At 32.4% G+C, this 23,792-nt stretch overlaps 1 protein-coding gene across 1 annotated transcript in view; it reads right to left on the reverse strand.

The window, feature by feature from the left end:
- The window catches only part of ST7L (suppression of tumorigenicity 7 like), a 71,995-nt gene that overhangs the window by 27,204 nt on the left and 20,999 nt on the right, over window positions 1–23,792 (reverse strand). The window contains 6 exon segments of the mRNA XM_032487339.1: window positions 14,771–14,873; window positions 15,850–15,922; window positions 17,896–18,010; window positions 18,280–18,377; window positions 19,905–19,995; window positions 19,997–20,060. Coding sequence (XP_032343230.1) covers window positions 14,771–14,873; window positions 15,850–15,922; window positions 17,896–18,010; window positions 18,280–18,377; window positions 19,905–19,995; window positions 19,997–20,060 — 544 coding nt within the window.

Raw genomic sequence — 23,792 nt, forward strand, 5'->3', positions numbered from 1 at the left:
TGAATAATGCTGTAAGAAACATTCATGTATGAATTTTTATGTGAATATAGGTTTTCATCTCTCTTGGGTATATACCTAGGAGCAGAACTGCTAGGTCATATGGTAACTCCATGTTTAAGAGGTATTAATAATGATTTAAACCACCTGATGGAATTTGGGATTTGAGCTGATAAATAAAGATAGGTGGAATATGGATGAGCAGATTGGGGAGTGTGGTGGGGACAAGAACAGGGGGACATATTCAATGTACAGGGACAACTTAAACAAAGACACTGAGCCAGGAGAGCACAGTGCAAGATGCATTTAAGCGATTAGTGAGCATGCCTGTTAAAGAAGTTTCAGCCTATCAATTCTTATTCACATATGAAATTAAATTTTACCTTAAACTCTTGAAGAAAATACTTGCCTTAATATTACAGTCCATAACAAAAGCAGCATAATCAGTTATTGCACCAATCAAATGTACTAATCACATGAAGAAAGATGCAAAATTTACCACTTTTACATCAACTTTTTTATGAAAGTGGTCAACCTCAAACAAAATCTTTTAAAAATAGTTAGCTAACTACTTCTTCCAAAGACTTAAGCCAGAGTACACCTCCCCTACTAGACTAGGTTTGAAACGACCTCTTGGGTTCTCAATAATTTGATACCAAATTATGCATCATAAGGTCCAAACCACATTAACTTCTATTATAAAATATAAAAAGAGAACTATTTCAAAGGTGTCTTAAAAGATATATTCTTATATCTTAAATTCTAAGTTCTTCAGGTTGTTACACAAACTAATGAGATAAAACCACATGAATAGCTGAATTTGTGAAACACTTTGCAGAACTGCTACAAACAGGAAATATTCTAAAAACAAAAAATTGCAGTGGCTTCAAATGTTAAGCCTTAGGTTATTAATCAATACATATGTACTCTTGGTATTAATACACCTAAAGTAATTTTTCTTTTTTGTTTATGGAATATGCCTTTTTAACACTTACTAAGCTTAATACCCATCTTTAATTACTCTTTCTCCTATAGTCCAATAAAGTTGAAATTAAAAAGCAAAGAGATAAAAGAATTATTACTCTTAATCTTGATGTCTGGCCCTCTCCTCAAAGTGTAAGAATGCAGTCTGCTCATCAATTTATTTTAGCAGATGTCACAAGCTATGAGATTATTTACTAATCCAGTTTGGGGACTTAACATTTCCCATTCAGTTTCTTAAAGGAATGCAGCAGAGGTTGTGTCCTGGTCAAGCAAAGCCCATTTGCTGCCTGGCTGGGTTCTCTCCCCTTAGTGCCTTGGGCCTATATTCAGGAGGGTAATATTCTTTCTAATCCTCTTTAATCCTTGCCCATTTTTTTAAAACACAGTAAAAGATCACTCGCACCAGGCGGCTGTGGGAAAATGGACTCAAATAGCTGACCTCTGACATGACTCCTTATGCTCTTTGCAAGTGCACTAAGGGCTTCTTCAGTAGGAAGTAAAGAAAATGCAGCAATCACAGTGGAATCTCCATCATAAAAAGAATATTTTATTTTCAGAGAGGTTTAATACTTAAACCAAGTCCTTTCTATTAAAATTCTGCTTTATTTTAAAGATTAAAATATCTTAAATTATTTTCAATGAGTTTGAGAATTCTGAAGCATTAAACTAAATAAATCCCATCTTGGTAGCCACTTAGCAAATGGTAAGCAAAGATATTAAGTTAACAATTATTCAGTAAAACTTATATGATAAAAAAGTATCAACTTAATATTTCTAAAAAATATACTTTTGAATAGCAACTGTATATATTTTTCTGCTGTGTAATAATCTAAGTGACAATTCAGATAATTAACAGTAATCAAACAGGTATGACACATTTATTAGCAAATGATACTTCAGGATTTTATATTAAAAAAACTTTGCTATTTAATAATTTAAAAATCTTCCTTATGCTACTTTATTTTTTATCATGTTTTACCTACCAGCAAATGTCCTTTCCAATTTGACTTTAAAGCAATTCTTATTTTTCAGTTTCTAATATAACACGAAAATAAAATTTCACCCTCAAAATAAAAAGGGTATTTTTCAGTTTAAGGAAAATGTACTTAAAGTAGGTAATTATGGGATCATTACTTATTTTATTTCCTCAACAAAGTGCTACTGAGGAATTTCTGCTACCCAGAATAAGCTGTAGGTTACTGCACAACAGAAACTGTATCCTTCATTCTACTTCAGCATCTAGCATATTACACTACCCAAAGTAGGCACTAAAATAATTATAAAATAATTACAGCTAAAATGTCCTCAAACTCCTAACTATATTTCAAATTTTTACTTAAATATATTTTCTAGTTCTCTGCACAACCTAAAAACAAAACAAAAACAAAAAAATTCCGCTAGCAAGACTTTACTTTTTTATGAAGAATATGAAAAGTTAAAAACTGAGGAGTGGTTTGTTTTATTTTTGGTCCTTTTTTTGCTTATGAGAGTACATGCTCACAGTACGAATATGCAAACATTGCAGAGTTACATGGAAAATAATTTATTACAAGATTGGAGAATAAATGAATAAAGATAATAATTTGTTTTATGTTTGTCTGGATTTTTTTTTAAGCACAATATACTGACTCTACTTTTCTTAAAAAGAGAATCAAACTGTTAAGCAACTCACTTTTTACTTCACAATATATCTTGTGTATCTCTTTCTGTCTCTATAGAGATCTAACTCATCATTTAAAAATACTGTATAGTAGTCCATTAAAAGCTGAGTTATTTTTTAAGAAATAAGGTCATGCTGAAATTGTACTACTGTCCTCAAAAGGCCCAAGGTGATATAATTTACCAAACTCACAAAATGTTAAGTGGATTAAAAATTACAAAATGAGGTGGGATCTAAAATTTTATTTTCTTTAACTTAGGTCTTTATTGTAATGCAGATCTAAACTACAGACATGTCTATTTACCAAACACTTATTAAATGCCTGTTATTTGCTAAGCAGAGTATCAGACATAAAATGATGAGTAAGACAAGAGTCCTGCTTTTTAAAAATCTCACAAGGAACTAAGGGAGACACACACAAACAGACAAAAAAAAAAAAAAAAAAAAGAGAGAGAGAGAGATAATGAAGAAACAGAAGAGAGAGCCATTACCTCCTGGTTGGGAAAAATGGGAAAGACACTTCTATGAAGGAGGCAACAGATGAGCAAGATCTTGAAAAACAAGCAGAAACTTGCCAAGTGGAGAAGAGACTGACCATGTGTACATAGGTAAGGAGTCATAATGATACATGGCCAATCTAGGGAATAGTAGCACTGGGGATAAGGTGCGAGGCAGAAGTGGCAAGGAGTGAGGTTGGAGGCAGATACTGGACCCAGACTGTGAAGGTTTCTATAATGCAATACTAAGGTTGGTCCTTATCCCATAGGCAACAGGATACAAGCAGAGCTCTTTAAGGCAATGGCCAGAGTAGAGAGGGGTTGATGGCAGGGAGACCACTGAAGATCTATTTTAATAGTCCAAGCAAAAGATGATAAAGTATTTGTGATTGCTGTATTTTTATACGTATATCTGTATATTTAAAAATGCACAGAAAGTGTTTGGAAATAAATACATCAAACATAAACAGTGGTTACTTGAAAGAAGTAGAATTGGAAGAGAAAAAACAGGAAAATTTTACTTTATAAACTTCTAAAGGCTCTGAATTTTCTAAAAAGCACTCATTTTATAATAATAATAATCTTTCAAAAGAACAAGTAGTGAAGGTGCACAATGGACAGTGACAGCAGAGATGGAATAGATGGCTAGATCTGAAAGACATTTCAAAGGTTATAATATGAATTGGTAATTTGGAAAAGGCAGAAGTAAGGATTCATTAGAGAAGAGTATAATAAAGCCATAAATCAAAAATATAGAAATAAGGAAGGAGAGGCAAGTTGGAGAACAGTCTTAAAAATAAATTTTTTTTAAATTCAGTTTGAGACACATTAAAGTGTCAGGGGTACCCAACATACATCCAGTTAAAAATTTCCACTACTAGATACAAATGCAAGTCTGCAGATGAGGAAGGAAGCTAGAGTTAAAAGACACAGATTTGGAAATTATCAGCAAATAAAATATAGTCAAAGACATAAACCAAGGCTGGTACCTATTATGCGTTGCAGGATCTTCCATATTACTTTCAAATCACCTTACTGTTATATGTGGAATAAATCAGAAATTGCTTGGGCCAATTTTAACTAGTATTCAACTATGGACAATATATGCAAATAATTACTCAAGTCTCTTGCTTTTCAGTAAAAATATTAAAAATTAAGGCTACCTTGGAAGATATAGTTAAAAAGACATAATGATGTATGGTCTGATGGTTTCTTTTATAACTCTAAACCCATACCTATGCTTACACTCAAATTCACTTTAATTTTGAATTGCTTTGATCTTTATCATTTATCTTTAGATTACTTTGTTTCTATTACTTTGTAAATCTTACAACAGCTTTTGACCAAAAGCAATATAATTCTGACCTCAAGTAATGATAATGCTTTATAATCTTCCTCTTAAAAGCAGAGGTTAAAGAAAAATCTCTCTGAAGGCATCTGAAATTAAGGTACTTTGCTCTTGATCAGTCATGCACACCAAGAGCCAATTTATCTCTGCAATTAGTTTTCTCAGTGCACATTCTATGAGATTGGACAGGCAGGCCGAATGCAGAGAGTCCACATGGAGGTGTATTTGGGGGGAGACTAGAAACAGTTCCCAGACAGAAAGTAAACAGAACTACTGTATGGATACACTGAAAAAACATAATACTACCTAAGAGTCTCAGGAGCAAAGGGAAAGTGATCTTACATTGAAAGGAGAAAAAAAAGGAGGCTAAACAGGGCATGTGCCTTAGGAAAATTTCTTTCACATCACCCTACACGGCAGCACCTCAAGAGATAAGCATTTCATATCTCAACCCTTCCACCTGGGCCACAGTACAATATAATGGAAAGACAAATGCCTCACTATGCTCTTAAGTTTGGGTCACAGACTTTAACACCACTTTCCTTTTCTCCCTATACTCCTATTATGCCACCAGAAGCTTAATCGAGGGCCCATTTCCCTCGTCTTTTATATATACTTCTTTAATATAGATAGTTTGGCCAAAGAGATGTAAGCTGGCTGCCAAAGAGCCAGTAGTATCTTCTCTGATGGATGGGGCTCATAACATCCTCAGGCTTCAATTTCTGATCAACCAGAATGGATTTAACCTTTATTTATTTTATCTTTATTTGTTATTTATTTTTAAAATTCCCCTTGTACTTATAAAAATCTCCTGGCATGGCCTACTTTCTCAGGAGTACAATACCAAAAACAATTTTATTGTAAAATGAGAAATAATAATTTTTAAAAGCTACAGATAACATATTCCTAAACGTGTACTCAAGTTGTAGAGATTTACTAAACGAGTTTTTATTATTGTTTTGCTTTTAAATGTTCTGCTTTACTCTTCCCCCAAGGGCTTCTTCTGTATGACACAAATAAATTGTCTTCAGGTATTAAGCATTTCAAATTAGTTACTTCCTAACTGTCTCAATATCTTCACCTCATCTCAACAAAGGAATCCCTATATCTTAAATATTCTAAAGTACTAAAATAATATTCACAAGGGAAGAGTACATAATGGAACAGCTTAAACAGGAAAAAAAATGGTAATAGAGCAATAAAGCAATGGTAACCATAACAATCAACACTGTTGCCTGACACTCAGACATTGTGTTAAGCACTTCACATGTATCATCTCATTTAATTACAAGGCATGATACTTTTGGACAGTGCTTTCCATGCTGAGTCAGATTCTTTTTTTTTTTTATTGAGGTATAACTTAAAAATAGTAAAATGCACATATCTTAAGTATGCAGTTAAATGAGTTTTGAAAAATGTACATAAGCAACACCATCACGTCAAAAAGTTGTCCTTTCCAGTTAATCCCCCTACCCTGACCACCTGAGGCAACTATATCCTAATTTCTAGCACAATAGATCGCTTTTGTTTTGCTGTGTTTTATTTTTGCATTCTGCTATTCTCTTTTATTTATTTTTTAACAACTTTATTATGGTATGATTTCTGTATAGTAAACTACACATATGTCAGATGTACAATTTGATGAATTTTAATACATGTATACACTAATGAAACCACCACCACAATCAAGATAGCTAACATTTCATCACTCCCCAAGAGGAGCAAATTTCAAATTTCCAATTTATCCCTTCCTGCCCCTTTACCCTCAGTAACCGTAAGTTTGTTCTCCATGTCTGTGAGTCTGTTTCTGTTTTGTAGTAAGTTCATTTGTGTCCTTTCTTTTAGATTCCATATACACTTTTGCCTTTTCTTGAACATCACATAAATGAAATCATTTATTACATACTCTTGAGATTCATCTACTTTTTGCTGTATCAGTACTTCTTTTCCTTTTATTGCTAAATGAATTTTTATTTTCTTGGGTGTATACCTTGGAGTAGAACTTCTGGGTCACAGGGTGAAGTATATGTTTAACTTTATAAGAAATTGCCAAACAGTTTTCCAAAGTGGTTGTATCACTTTATATTCTTAGCAGCAATGTATTAGAGTCCTAAATGTTCCACATTCTTACCAGCATTTTATCAGTCTTTTCAATTATAGCCATTCTGATAGACATGATACTGTGTTATAATTTTATATTGCATTTCCCTGATAACCAAGGATGGTGAGCATCTCTATATGTGTTTATTGGACATTCTAATATCTTTTTTAAAAAAAAATTTAGAGCTTTAGCTTTTTAAACTTACATAGTTATCAAAGGAATAAAGCCAACCACACAATAAGAATCAACAGAATGCAATAATCCGATCATAAAGGACAGTCAAATGTACTTACACATATTCAAGAAATCAATCATCTAAGTTATAAATAATAAGTAGTTCATTTGTGTCCTTTTGTTTTTTTTTTTAGATTTAGCAACATCATATGGCATTTTTCTTTCTCTTTTTGGCTTACTTCACTTAGAATGACGACCTCCAGGTCCATACACGTTGCTGCAAATGGCATTGTTTAATTCTTTTTTATGAGTAGTATTCCATTTATATATATATATATATAAATAAATATATATATATATATATATATAATATATATATATATATATATATATATATATATATATATATATATATATATACACACACACATATATATATATATCCCACAACTTCTTTATCCAGTCACCTGTTAATGGACACTTGGGTTGTTTCCATGTCTTGGCTATTGTAAATAGTGCTGCTATGAGCACTGGGGTGCATGTGTCTTTTCTAATTATATTTTCCTCTGGGTACATGCCCAGGAATGGGATTGCTGGATCATATGGTAAGTCTATTTTTAGTTTTAAGGAATCTCCATACTGTCCTAGATAGTGGCTGCACCAATTTACATTCCCACCACAGTGTAGGAGGGTTCCTTTTTCTCCACACTCTCTCCAGCTTTCATTGTTTGTAGACTTTTTGATGATGGCCATTCTGACTGGTGTGAAGTGATATCTCATTGTAGGTTTGATTTTCATTTCTCTAACAATTAGTGATGTTGAGCATATTTTCATGTGCTGTTGGTCATCTGGATGTTTTCTTTGGAGAGATGTCTATTTAGGTCTTCTGCCCATTTTTTGATTGGGTTGCTTATTTTTTTGATATTAAGGTGTATGAGCTGTTTGTATATTTGGAAATTAGTCCCTTGTTAGTCTCATTATTTGCAAATATCTTCTTCCATTCTGTAGGTCTTTTTGTTCCTTAGCTGTGCAAAAGCTTTTAAGTTTAATTAGATCCCATTTGTTTATTTTTGCTTTTATTTCCATTACTCCAGGAGCTGGTTCAAAAAATACACTGCTGCAATTTAGGACATTCTAATATCTTCTTTTCTGAAGTAACTGTTCAAGGCTTTTGACCATTTTTCATATTAAGTTGTCATTTTGTATTTATACATTCTGGATATGAGTCCTCTGACAAATTGCAAAAAGTTTTTTCCCTGTTTGTGGCTTGCCTTTTCATTTTCTTAACACTGTCATCAGTGAGAATGAGGAGTGACTACTAATAGTACAATTTTCTTTTGGGGGTCATAAATATGTTCCAGAATTAGACAGTGGTGATGATTGTATAACTGTGAGAATATACTAAAACCCACTGAACTATATACTTTAAAAGGATGAATTATATGGTATGTGAATTATATCAAGTTAAAAAAAAGAATATCTTTTATAAAACACCTTGATAGTTGGATAATAAAAAATATGAGACATGAGAATGACTGAAACAGGATGCTATGGAATATTTAAAATACATGAAATATTTTCTATTATAAAATTTTCAAAACTGATAATTTCTGTATAGTAGCTGAAAGATACACAGTATTTTTCTTGTTTGGCGACTAAAACAAAATGTTTGTTGAACCAAAGTCATACTTAGGTAATGAAGAACAAGTCAGAAAACATGAAAACATGCTGTTCTAATTTTTTACTGTCACTATCATAGTTACTGTACACTGAAATTCACTCAGTAGATTTAAAAAATCTGTATAAGCAATCAATATTGATGAAATATCTAAAGCAAATTCATAGTCTGAAGAGATTTATGTGATCTTTTTCTACTGCACTTCTAATAGCTTCCAGCTTTAACAAATGCAAGCCACTTCTGTTGTAGTTACGTGGAAAGCTGCCAAAACAGTTCCTGCTAAAAGAGCTTTATTCCTTGCCATTTTACCGGTAAGAGTCATACAACATACAACAAAATTTGCCTAATAAATTTGTAAGAATAAAAAAGATTTTAAAATATAAATATGTATATTTAAATGTCACTGTTCATTTGGTTAAATAAGTTATCACGACCCACTATAGAAGTTTGAGGAGGAAAATTCCTTAAGCCCTTTATGTTTGCTGGCTCCAGCTGAGAGAATCAGGAATAGAGACCACAACAGAATATTTATATATATAGATAGACAGAAAGAGAGAGAGAATATTTGTACATACTTCATCACTTGTAAAACTGTAGCAAAAACAGTCACAAATTCCAGAGCTCTCCCACTTCATATAATACTAATGCTATGTAAGTGGGATATTATGCAAATGGTTGGAGATTAAAATTTCCCCCAGAAAACCTTAATAATTATCCTGTTTGATAAGACCTAGCTTAAACTGCCTATCCACAAACAATAATGTAAGGTTACAGCACCATTCTACTTAGTTGGATATTTTGATAGAGTTGAACTGTCAACTGGCTTTGACATTTAGTTGAGAGGAAAATATGCAAATTTCTACCTGCAAATAAAAGTGATTTTTAAATGTTGCAGTATATACATATTACATACTTATTAAATGTATACTTATATTTAATTAAATTATATATTTTATAGTTTTATTGAAGTATACTTTACATAGCACAAAATTCAACACTGTTGGTATAGTTCGATGATTTTTAGTAAATTTATATAATTGTGCAACCATCACCACAAAAAGTTCCCTTATGCCTCTTTGCAGTCAATCCCCATTCCCACCCCAAGCCCCAGGGAACCACTGATCTGCTTTTTGTGTCTGCAGTTTTACCCACTCCAGAAATGTCATATGAATGGAATCATTTATGTTGTTTTTTGTGTCTGGTTTCTTTCATTTGGTATAAAGTATTTGAGGTTCATCTATGTTGTTGCATGTACTTACAGTTTATTCGTTTTTAGTGCTAGAAAGTGTTCCATTGTATGGATATATCACTATTTATTCATTAACCTGTCATTGGATTGTTTCAAGTTTTTTGCTACTCTGAATAATACTGCTATGAACACTTTCATATGTCTTTGTATAAACATAGGTTTTTCACTGCTCGTGGGTAGATGCTTAGAAACGGAATTTGATGGGTCTTATGGTAAGTATATGTTTAACTGCAAAGCTGTTTTCCAAAGTAGCTATTTTTTTAATAATAGCTATTACTATTTCACATGCCCAGCAGCAATGTATGCATTTTCTCTACATTCTTGCCAGCACTTGATATTGTCAGTCTTTGTGAGCATAGCCATCTAGTAAATATAAAGTAATATCACACTGTAATTTTAATTTGTATTTTCCCAGTGATTAAAGTGCTGAGTATCTTTTCATGAGCCTTCTTTGATGGCTAATTCATACACTTTCTTTGATGAAGTGACTATTCATATCCTTTGCCCAAGTTTTAACTGAGTCGTTTGTCCTTTTATTATTGAGTTATAATGAGTTCTTTAAAAATTTTGGATATAGAACAGATAAAAGACTTGCATTTCCTCCCAAGTCTTTGGCTTGACTTTCCATTTTCTTTATGATAAATTCAACATTTTAAGCAGTCCAACTATCAATTTTTTTCTTTTATGGATCATGCTTTTGAAGAAATCTTTGTCTAACCTCAAATCACAAAGATAATCTTCCCTTCTAGAAATTTTATAATTTTACCTCTTACCTTTAGATCCATGATCCAATGTAATTTTTTATATGGTATGAGGAAAGGGTCTAGGTTCTTTTTTCTTTCTTTCTATTTTTTTAAATACACACCTAATTGTTCCAGCACTATTTGTTGAAAAGACTATCCTTTCCCTATTGAATTGCCTTGGAACTCTTGCTGAAAATCAACTGACCACAATTATGTGAGTTTATTTCAGAATTCTCTATGTCTTCATTGATCTCTATTTCAATCTCTATTTTCAATCTTTATAGCCAATATTATACTATATTAATTACTGCAGCTTTAAAATATCTTGAAATTGGGTAGTATAAATCCTCCAACTTTGTTCTTCTTAAAATTATTTTGGCTATTCTAGGTCCTTTGCATTTCCATCTAAATTTTAGGATAAGCTGGCCAATTTTTACAAACAAGCCTACTAGGATTTCAATAGGAATTGCACTGAATCTATAGATCAATTTGGGGATAACTGTGATCTTAACAATATTGAATCTTCTAATCCTTAAACATGGTACACATAACTCCATTTATTTAAGTCTTCTTCAATTTTTCTCATAACTGTTTTGTAGAATTTCAGTATATATGTGTGTTTTTAAACTTGAAAAAAATATCGCTAAAAGCATCATAGATTATTTGGACAGATTAAATATGGAGATTAATATATATTACCTATCCAACAATTTAATTTTATAATTTGGACAATGCCTAGGATTTCCACTACCCTCCTGTCACCCAAGTGCCTCCAGCAGTAGTTCTGAAAACCAAAGTACAACATACAGTATCAGAATTGTTACTCCTGAAGCAGAAAAGAACCATAGGGAGCAGATAGTCCATATTTTGTTATTTTGAGTGGCAATTAAAGAAAATTTTTTTAGACATCTTAATCGTATATTTGACTTGAATAGCTCTGATTAATAACTGCTGCTTATCTCCTCACACAAGGAACAGATTTCCATCTCATCTTGGATAATAACAGTAACAATCACTTCTGTAAAGCTTATTACATGTCTAGCACTCTTCTAAGCACTTTAAAGATGTGAACTCATTTAATCTTAATAACAACTCTAAGAGGTAGGAAATATTATCCCCATTTTACACATGAGGAAACTCAAGACCAGAGAAGTTAGGTAACTTGTTCAAGGTCATACAACTAGGAAGTAGCGGAGTCAGAATTCAAACCCAGGCGGTTTACTTGCAGAATACATTCTCTTAAAAACTCTGCAGCACGAGAGAGCAGAGCATTTCATATAAAAGTATTTTCATAACTCTCCTTTCCATAATGGAAGGCTGGGTAATTCAGACCAGCCCTCCTAGACAGCTAGGAAAGCTGGTCAAAATATTTTAAAAAATCAAATCAAATATATCAGAGAATTTACAAAGGGTAAAGAGTACAGGGAATTATATTCAATAACCAGTAATAGCCTATAATGGAAAATGAATATGAAAAGTATATATATATATATTTGAGTCACTATGCTGTACACCAGAAATTAACACTACATTATAAACAGACTATACTTCAATTTAAAAAAAATTAAAATAAAAAAAAGGTAAAGAATTACTAGGCCATAGTCCAAAGAAGGCAGAAATAAGAAAAGTAAGCTACACTTGGAGCTTCTTTTATTATAGAGACATTTGCCAATTCTGGAAAACATGGCTAGAAGGCTGTTCAGCCATTTTGCCACTTTCATAAGACTACAGGAACAAAAATCAAAGTTCAAGGCCTATCAAGGGTGAGAGCCCTGGCAAACCTTTAGGACTGGATTGAGACCCTGAAGGGCTGCACCTTAGGAATAAGGGTGAACCAGAAAAAAAAAAAAAAAAAACAGTTTCATGGACCCAGTCCAGTTTCAAGTCATCTGGGTAGACCAGAAAACATTAATTCCTGAAACTGAATTGAGGGGATCCTGTCCTGCTAGTGCTTCTTCCAGGCATCTATGGACAAAGAAAATCCTCTCTGAGGGAAGGTAATATTATTTGAGGTTTCAAGCTATTTCTAACATTTTTCAGGTAAAATATCTGGCATGTAGTCAAAGAAAATCGGGCATAAGACAAAACAAGACAATATGAACATGATATAGCATAAAAAAACAGATAATAAAAACAGATATCCAGAAGTTCTAGACACTGGAATTATCTGAGAAAGACTTTAAGATAACTACTTCAGACCATTTTCAAAGATAAAAAAAACTATATTTAAATTTTGGGCAGAGAATTAGAAACTATAAATAATACAGGAGATATGACAAATAAACAGAAATTCAGGAACTGAAAAATGTTTCAAAGGGGTGAAATCACACAGAGAATATTCTCTGGCCACGATGCAATTATGCCAGAAATCACTGATAGAAAGATAATCTTCATATGATTGGAAGTTAAGAAATACACAATTAAGTGGAATAAATAAATTTCCAAATCAAAGAGGAAGTCATCATGGAAATTAGAAAATATTTTGAACTAAATTACATAAAAAATAATGCTATACTATGCAGTTAAAATTGTACTTAGAGTGTGGTTTATAGACTTAAATGGATATATTAGAAAGAAGAAAGACTGAAAATTAATAAGTACCTTTATAAGAAGATACAAGAAATTAAAAAAAAAAATAGGGCCAAAGAAAGTTGAAAGAAGCTGAAAGTTGAAAGAAGCCCACAAAGAGCAGAAATGAATGACCTAGAAAACAATTAGTAGAAAGGATCAACAAAGCCAGAGCTGGGTTCTTTGCAAAGACTAATAAAATTGATAAATCCCTGGGGAATGCAATAGGGGGGGGTGGGGAGGTAGCCAGCATCATGAATTAAAAAGTGGATATTACAACTGATCCTGCACATGTTAACAAGGTAATAAAAAATTTTATAAAATCTTTATGCAATAAATTTGAAAATTTTGATGAAATAAATTCCTAGAAAAATACAACTTACTAAAAACTAACACAAGAAACAAAAAAAAAGCGAATAGTATGGAATGGTTAAAGAAACTGAATCTGTAATTAAACTATTAAACTAAAGAAATGAAATTTATAGAGAAAATCCTTCTCACAAAGAAAACTTCAGAATCAGATGGCCTTATCAGCAAATTCTACCAATTATTGAAGGGAGAAATAATTTTAATTTTTACACTAATCATTCCAGAGAATGATAAAGGAGGGACTACTCCTTAACTTGTTTTATAAAATCAGTAGTAAAGGAGAAGTATAGACTAAAAATATGAGAAAAGAAGGAAGTGAACATAATTAATGTCAGGATGGCATTAATGGTAATCTTAAGGCAGGAGGGAAGAAGTTGTAACAGGGAAAGGGCAGATGGGTTTCTGGGGGCTGAGAATGTTGTTTCTTGACCTCAGTGGGAGTTTCCATGCATTTGCTTTATAATAAATCATTAAGATACACATTACTGTCTTTTACACTTTGCTGTATATGTAATACAATTCATAATAAAAATTTTATTTGAATGTGTGGAAACAATGTCACTTAGTAAGAGAATGGTATAAACATTTGTTGACTCTCATACTTAGATTTCAGTAATATTCTTCACTCTGTCTTTACCTACTCTAACGGACTTTCAATTTCTGTTTCTTGGAGATTATCTTTTAGGGATTAAACCTTTAATGTTCACTAGTTTCCAAATTCTACTAACAGACACTATATGGGAATCAATAGTTACAATTACATTTTGTGATAAAGGCATATTCTGGAATATTCTATACTTCCTAACTTGGGGCATTGTTTTTAAAACCCCAAATTTAATCTTGGGTGATAATCTGTGTGTCTGCAAGGTGTACAATATAAAGACAAATGAGATGAATACAGTTTCATCTGGGACTAAATAAACATCAACTCAACAGTTTTTCTGGGAACTTGCGCATCTGTTTCCTATTATTGATTGCTTTAGTCTATTTGTCTTCAGTCTTTGTCTACCCAGCCCTCATTCAAAACCCAGGCATCTCTCTAGATATAAAAAGCTTTAACAGTAATAGGAAATTTAATTTGGTGATCTGAAATAAGAATGATCTTTTAGTAGGACCAAGTCATTTTATTTCTTCTCTATAAATATAGTAAAAGGAACAGCTAAGTAAACACACTTCAAATTTTATTTTGACAGCAATGATAAAACCTATAGTGAAATACTGCTCCTATCCACCTTTCTACATGCCTTTTAACATCCCCTTTAAGGCAAACACACTAAGCATCAAAATATAGCAGACTAAAACAATTCTGCCTCAAATTATGGAGACCCAAACTTTGGTCTATGCACTGTTATCAGTTTGATTAACTAAATAAAAGTAGCATTTCCATTAGACAATTTCTTACTTTTGGAACATGGGGATTAAATTCCACAGCTCTGTGAATTGCTTCCACAGCATTAATTTCTGCTGTGCTTAACCCTCTTCTGGAGGCTGTTTCTGGAGAGAATCTGTAAGAAAATCACAAAATGAAGAAATGAATATTTAAATAAATAAATAAATAAATAAATAAATAAATAAATAAATAAATAACATAACATAACATAACATAACATAACATAACATAACATAACATAACATAACATAATCTAGCCTCCTGAATCAGAGGTTTCTGGTGATGGCTAAAACCAAAGTCAAATAGCTACTAAATATGAAAGTAAAGCCTTTGGTTCAACATATAAAGAAAGGCAGTGCAAGAAATGAAAATCTTCAAGCTTAGGTAAAGAAAGCCTTCAGGAGAAATCCATTGAAGGTACACTTTGGGAAAGTCAACAAAATAAGAAATGCTGCACAGCGATATCTAGAGAATTGCATGAAATAGAAGCATATTCTTATCAAACTTTCACTGACAAGAAACAGCCTGTGAATATTCCATTCTAATATTCATATCAAGGCATAGTATCTAAAGTGAAAGAAATGGTGGCCATTTGGTTAGTTTCTGAATATTTTACCAGTGAAATAAAGAGAAATTCACCAAGGGCAGCCAAAAATACAAGGAAATCAGAATAACTGAGAATTATAATCTCAGAACAGATAACATGAAACCTATTTCCCTACCATACACCTTATCACTACTCTCTCAGCTACTCTGTACTATTTGTACTTTCTATCTAGCATTGCTTTGGGCATTCAACACACAAAATCCTCACACAGCCACCCTACTATATTATTCTCATTTTACAGATGAGGAAGAAACTCAAACTGATTAACTTACCCAAAGTGTTCCACAGCTGGTATGCTTTAGACTTTGAATTTGAACCCAAGTTTACTTAGCTCTAAAAACCTTACTCCTCGCACTCCACATAATCAGAACCTTCAAAGCCCCGTAAGATCAAGGGTTATTCAGCAGGAAATATGCTCCCCCTCCACCCCAAAAGCATTGTTTAAAGTCAGTGGAAGACAATTGTAGTTTCCATAACTACTTACTTATCTGAAACAGTCCTTGTTTTCAGTAGTGCTGCTGTATAACAGATTGCTGCTGACTTTGGAAGGCTTATATCTGTAATAATAATTTTCACCTTAGGTAAGAATCACAAAAAATATCTTAAGACAATTTTTAATAAGAATAATTCACAGTAAAAATTCAACAGATACATATAACATAATAGTAAAAGCATATGGACATGTAATTGGAAGATCTGAGTTTGAATCTTGATTCTACTATTTACCACCTATGTATCCTTGAACTAGTAGCAACTTCTATAGCCTCAGTTTTCTCTTCTCAAAATAAAACAGTGGCACTTTTCTAGCAGAGATTAAATAAAATCATGTTTGTGAAAGCCCTCACACAATGAATGGTGAAAAGTACTCAACAAATGTTTATAATAATTTGCTTACAATAATACTATTCAAGGAAAAAGGCATAGTATTGTTAGAACTATGTAAAAACTCAACCCATTCACAGAAAAAAACTAAGATGTAAAAAAAAAAATTAACAGTAGTTAAATCTAGGCGATATAACCACAGGTGATCTTCATTTTTAATTCTTCCGTTTTTGAATTTTCTACATTTTCTTAAATTATGATTCTTTTATAAAATAAAAAGAAATCAATTGGGAACTATAATTAAATTAATTACATAAATTCTTTCTTAAAGAATGCCCAAAATAATGTTATCAGGAGAGTAAGACTAGAGAACTCTCTTTTTAGATTCCAGAATTTACCAGCAAATGCAGAACTAAAGAAGTAAATTTCCTTTTCACTTCTTCAGGATTCTAGAAGGGTTAAAAACCGAGGACTCATAAAAAGAACTGAAAACACAGAAGCATATATCTAAGTTGCTAGTTTTACTTTATTTTTAATGAATAGGTCCTATCTGATTTTTCATATTCAGTCCCTAAGCTTGTTCATCATAAGTATCACAAGCGGGCCATGCATCTGATAAGTAACATATGGAAAGAATTTCTCACAAATTTCTCCATGAGCCTAGACTATCCTAAAGCACTTTCTAAGAATTCCAGATGTTTAAAAGAAATAAACTTCTCTTTCCAAGTGTAACACATTTCAAACTTTCCAAGTTATGTGGATTCCCAAGCTAATGGGTAGGAGCTTATAACAGGACAGTATGAATAAGTGACTTATATATGTTTTGTTATAGTGAAAGATATGACGAGTAATAATATTATGCTAGTTAGGATGTTTGCAGCTTGGAGTTAAAAGCTGGATGCCTCACTCAGAATGAGGAGAAAGGTTATGCTTCTTAAGAATTCTCCCAACTTCATCTGTGGTAAACCGGCACTGTTATGGTAGAATAATAAAAATAGCCAATATATAATGACTTCTTACTGTCAGGCGTAAACAAACAAATGGAACACCTAAATTTAAGTTCAGGCTTGCCACCTACTGGCTAGGAGACCTTAGCCAATTACTTAACCTCCTTCAACTCCAGTTTCCTTATTTACTAACTGGAGATAATAAAAATACTTGTCCTATCATCTCACAGGATCGTTATAAGGATCAGATGAAATACTAAATTACACTTTGGCATTGTAAAATGTTATTCTGAATTACTCTTCTATGTACTGCTAAGCAATCTGTTAGCCTTCCCTGACACTCCAAAACAAATAAGCTGCATAGCACCCCATACTTTTCCAATTATCTCACCTAACATGCTATGGTTCAGTATAACTACTATTCATTTGTCTGTATGTTTCACTAAACTGCAAATCCTAAAAGGGTTAAGTCCACGTCTTCTTGTTCACCATCATATTCCAAGGGCCTCACTCATATTAGGTGCTCAATAAACAAATGAATAAATCTTGACAGAAGAAAAGTTCCCCCTTGCAGGCTGTTGCTACCAGAAGTACTGGTAAAGAAGATACTTAATAGTAACTAGTACCCCCAGATTCTAAATACCAACTGGTAAGAATGGAGAGAAAAATCACAGAAATACTAGAACAGGATCACATTTATGATTATTTAATTGTAAAAAAAAACTTTAACCATACTATCAACTAAGAGAAGTATCACTCACCATCATATTTTGCTAGGACTGCTTGAACATCTGCATAGGCCTGTAATTCTAAAAGTGATTCTAGGAGATTTTCATGGATGTTTAACATGGTAAGAGGAGGAAATTCCTTCATTAACTGTATATTAAAAGGAAAAAAGATTAAAATTATAGCAAAGGAACTCAATAGAGATGAATCAGACTCATTTAAGTAGAAATTCTTTTGTTTCTTAACAAAATTGTGGAGACTCAACTTCTAAGAAATCTATATACATATTAATAAGCATCTTGTTATAAAAACTATCAGTTAAAAAGCAGTGATTCTGCATTAACATAACTAGCAACTTAAAACACATTTTCAGTTTTTGAAGGAATAAAGACAAAAGTACAGTCATCAAATTTACTTACATCTCTCATTATTTTTACTGCTTCTCTTATTCTTCCTAATTTTCTTGCACACATTGCCAGTCTTCTTTTAATATATACCAGTACATTGGTATCTCTCCCTATTTGAAAAAGCAAAAAATAGCACAAAACTATCACTTTCGTATTATGATCCGCTATTTCATTAACATATATTTGCTTGCCCTGGAATGTTCAATTAAAATTAAATTGTGTCAGAATGGAAGAATATTAAAAACTATTGAATTTGGGTGATGAACATTGAATGAGTGTTCATTATGTTACTCTATGTTTAAGAATGAAGTTTTTTATATTAAAAGCTTAAAAAAATATATATATAGAATTACTTTTGCTTCTAACATTAAGCAATCTGAGTACAGTATATATAAAGTAATTTGTGTATACTTGACGAGTACATTTTAAGAGTCTCATGCTCTACCGACTGAGCTAGCCGGGCACCGACGAGTACATTTTAATACTAAAAAAGAGACATTAATAGGAAGAAATAGCATTAATCTATTAAGTTTCTGTGTAAAAAATCTATTATTTTAATATTCTCTGTTATTTTAACTGACAAAGATGTTCAAAACACAAGTTCTATGGCTAGTGTGAATTTTTGCTCAACAGCTAGTAACTAACAAACTATAAAACTACTTCTAGAAAGGACTAACAAATATTTCTGTAAGTAGCTCATTACTATATTTGAGAGTATACAAGGACAAATGGCATGACTTTTTCAAAAACATGGTTTCATTAGTCTAAACTGCAAAATTATATATTCCCACAGTTGTGTGTTATAATAACATGCATTAATGAAACATAGCATATAAATTAATATTTGGTTTAAAGAGAAAAAATTATCCAAATTTTAATTTCCACAAACAAAAGATTTAGAACTTAACTGCTAGCAGATAACGCATTATATAAACAAATTTCAATTTATTGCCCACTATGTGGCAAAATCACAAAACTAAAACCCTCTGACCACACAAAATAGCAAGAAGCAGTATTACAGATTCTAGTATCTTTGGTAAAAGTGTTTCAGTCATAACTGAGAGTATCCCTAAGAGTGGAAAGATAAGACCTCAGTTGCTATGGCCCATAGGATCTCCAACACATCACAGAGAAAAATCAACTAAAGAAAGAATCAATACCAAGTATAAGGCTGGTTTTTGTGCTAAAGGGGCCTTGCCCTGGCACTACATGGAGATATACACAGTCTGTAGAGAAAACCAAATGATACACCTCTACTACTGATCGGAGTGAGGGTGAGGATAAAGGTAACAGCGGCTTACTACTACTAGAAGACTCTCTTCAATCTTTCAGTCTTAAATATTTTTGAATTGTGTTTCTCCAATGATCAGCCCAAGTCTTACATGAAATAAATTACTGTTAAGTTTCACAGCAGCACCTCTTTCAATAACCAGAGCAGATCCATTCCTCTCTATAAGCATTCTATAGCTAAACCACATTTCTGTCTTGCTGGCTTAAATAGATTAGTTACCTTTTATGAAAAGTAGCAAACCTCTAAATATTAAGATTTTTAAGTTTTTGTTGTTTTGTGTTTTCAACATAGAAGAGGCAGATGCAGAAACTAAAAGATTGGTGAAAATTAGTTCAAACTCACTTACTCAGTTGAGCTTCATGCTGAGGACTCTGGTGCTGGCACTGCTGTGACCGCCTATAAATTGTTTCTCCTGCCTTGAGTGCCTGTTTAAATAATCCTTTCAGCATCTACGATAGTTGTTGCTTCTTCCTCAGCCAGTAGAACGTAGGCAGTGGCACAGCTATAAAGAAAGCAACGAAGGCAATTTGAAATAAATGGCATTTTCTCTTGGGTATGTCCCTTTGCTCTATATCACATTTCTCTATCTTTACATACATTTTGTCTCTTAAAGAAAACTTCATTCAACCTTTTAATTTATTAAGGGCATACTTATAAGTTCTTTATGTCTGTTTCTGCAATTTTTCTCCTTTCCCATCTTTCTTTTGTATCTTTTTTACTTTTAGATCCATTCTTTTACCCTTTGTCCCGTAATTTTCCATAATGGAAGGGATGGGGAAAAGAAGATATATAAGGAATTATCTGAAAAGTTCAAGGGACTATACATTATAATGGTCACGCCTGCTCTTAGTCACTATACACCTGGTAATATGCATCTAACGGCGGCAGGTATGGAAGAGGATGACAATTGAGAAGAAAGTCCCATAGCCAACTAGGCACCTTTAACATCTGACTCAGAATCACACTATCGCAGGACAAGACCTTTTTCCCAACCCTGAGTATTCCCTCTGCATGCTGCCCCTTCCTATCTTGGACTTATCCACAATAGTACTGCAGGAAAACTTCTCTAGGTCTGAATTCTAGTCTTTCCTAGCATTATCTGATTACCTAAGCCTGTATTATCTAGTACTGTAGTCACTGGCCACATGCAGTTATTGAACAACTGAAATGAGTCTAATCAGAATTGAGATATGTAAAATTCAATTTAACTACTTTTAAATAACAACACTTCTAAAAGATCTAGATTGGCATAAATTTATGCAGTACAATCAAAATATAAACATAATTTAAATACAATATAGCTATATGATAAAGAGATTCTTTTCCCTTAGAGATTTCTTGTATTTGTAAAAAAGTATTTTAAATAAAGATGTTATATAGATTAATTTTACAAATACCCAATGAATATTACCATTGGGAATGTTTTTTTTTAATGAGGTAAAATTCACATAACAAAATTAACCATTTTAAAGTGTATAATTCAGGGACTTTTAATATATTTACAAGGTTCATTCATATAGCATGTAGCAATACTTCATTCATTTTCATGACTATATAATATTCCATTCTATTAACACCCCCCCCAATTATTTATCCATTCATCAGCTGATGGACATTTGGGAGGGGTCCAATTTGGGGCTATTACAATACTGCTATAAACATTTGTATAAGTTTTTGTTTGAACACTTGCTTTCAGTATATGCCTAGGAGTAGAACTGCTGGGTCATATGGTAAGTTTAATTTTAACTTTTTAGGAACTGTCATACTGTTTTCTACAGTACTTGTATCATTTCACAGTCCCACCTACAATGTATGAGGGTTTCAATTTCTCCACATTTTCATGAACACATCTTATTTTCTGTTTTTTGTTCTATTTGTTGTGTTGTTGTTGTTGTTACACCTATCTTGTGAAGGAGTATTTCATTGTGATTTTCCTTATCATTTCCCTAATGATGAATGATGTTGAGCATCCTGATGTACTTAGTGGTCATTTGTATATCTTCCTTGAAGAAATGTCCATTCAAGTCCTCTGCCCATTTTTAATTGGATTGTCTTTTTGTTACTGAGTTGTAAGAGTTCTTCATATATTCTGGATACTAGACCCTTATCAAACATACAACTGGCAAATATTTTTCCTCATCCCATAGGCTGCATTTTCACTTTCCTGACAGTATCTTATGATGCAAGAAAGCTTTTAATTTTGATGAAGTCTAATTTATCTAATTTTTCTTTTGCTTCTTGTGCTTTTGGTGTCATATCTAAGAAACCACTGCCAAATCCAGTCATGAAAATTTGCTCCTATGTTTTCTTCTAAGGGTTTTATAGTTTTAACTCTTACATTTAGTTCTTTGTTTACTCTTTAATTGTTATGTATGGTGTGAGGTAAGGATCTAACTTCATGCTTTTGTATGTGGTTATCCAGTTGTTACCAACTGTTGAAAAGACTATTCTTTCCCCGACTGAGTGGTCTTGGCACCCTTGTCAAAAACCAGTTGACCACAGATGTATGGGTTTATTTCTAAACTCTCAATTTGATTTCATTAATCTAGATAGCTATCTTTATGAATGAATTACTATAGCTTCACAGTAAGTTTTGCAGTCAGGAAGTGAGTCCTCCAATTTTGCCTTTTTCAAGATTATTTTGGCTACTTGAAGTCTCTTGTAATTCCATACGAATTTTAGAATCAGTTTGTCCATTTCTGCAAAACTGGCAATTGAAATTTTGATAGAGATTGTACTGAATTTGTAGATCAACTTGAGAGGTACTGACATTTTAACAATAAAAAGTCTTCCAATCCATTAACATGTGATGTCTTTCCATTTATTTGGGTCTTCTTTAACTTCTTTCAATATTTTGTAATTTTCAGTTTACAAGACTTTCACCTCCTTGGTTAATTTATTCTTAAGTGTTTTAATACTCTGATGCTATTGTAAATAGAATTACTTTCTTAATTTCCTTTTCAAATTGTTCATTGCTACTGTATAAAAATACAACAGATTTTATGTTGATCTTGTTTCTTGCAACTTTGTCGAGCCCTTTCATTAGTTCTAAGTTTTTTTGATTGTGAATTCTTTAAAGTTTTCTACATACAAGGTCATGTCATCTATGAATATAGTTTTACTTCTCCCTTTCCAATCTGAAAGCCATTTCCCCTCTCTTCTTATCTAACTGCATCGGCTAGCACCTCTAGTACTATGTTAAACAGAAGTGGCAAGAATAGACATCCTTTCCTTATCCTTCATCTTAGCTGTAGGTTTTTCACAGATAACTTTTATCAGTTTGAGGAATTTTCCTTATATTCCTTATTTTTATAATAAAATGGTGTTGGATTTTGTCAAATACTTTTCTGCATCAGTAGAGATGATCATGTAGTTCTTGCCCTTTGTTCTATCAATCTGGTGTCTTACACTGACTGATTTTCACATGTTAAACCACCCTTGCCTTCCTGGGATAGTCCCACTTGGTCATGGTGTATAATCCTTTTAATCTGCTGCTGCATTTGGTGTGCTAGCATACTTTTTAGAATTTCTGCATCTATATTTATTGTGAATATTAGTCTGAAGTTTTTGTTCCTTGTGTTTTTGTTTGGTTTTGGTATGATGGTAATACTGACCTCATAGAATAAGTTAGGAAGAATTACTTCCTCTTCTATTTCTTTGAAGAGTTTGAGAAGGACTGGTGTTAATTCTTCTTTAAGTGTTTGGTAGAAATCACCAGTGAAGCAATCTAGTCCTAGGCTTTCTTTGGAAGCTTAAAAATTACTGATGCAATCCCTTCACTTGTTATAGGTCTATTCAGGTTTTCTATTTTTTCTAGGGTCAGTTTTGGTGGTTTGTGTGTTTCTAGGAATTTGTCCATTTCATCTAACTTATCCAGTTTGCTGGCATACAATTGTTCATAGTATTCTCTTATAATCTTTTTACTTTCTTTAAGGTCAGTAGTAATGTCCCCAGTTTCATTCTTGATTTTAGTAAGCTGAGTTTTCTCTCTTTTTTAATTGGTCAATCTAGCTTAAAGTTTCTCAAGTCTGTTGATCTTTTTAAAAAAACAATCTTTAGTTTCAACTATTCTATTGTTTTCTATTCTCTATCTTGTTTATATCACTCTAATCTTTATTACTTCCCTCCTTCTGCTTAGAGTTTATTTGGCTCTTCATTTTCTAGTTTCTTAAGGTATAAAGTTAAGTTCTTGATTTGAGATCTTTCTTTATTAATGTAGGTATTTAAGCTATAA

Source organism: Camelus ferus, chromosome 9 (genome assembly GCF_009834535.1).
Source record: "Camelus ferus isolate YT-003-E chromosome 9, BCGSAC_Cfer_1.0, whole genome shotgun sequence".
NCBI classification, from domain to species: Eukaryota; Metazoa; Chordata; class Mammalia; order Artiodactyla; family Camelidae; genus Camelus; species Camelus ferus.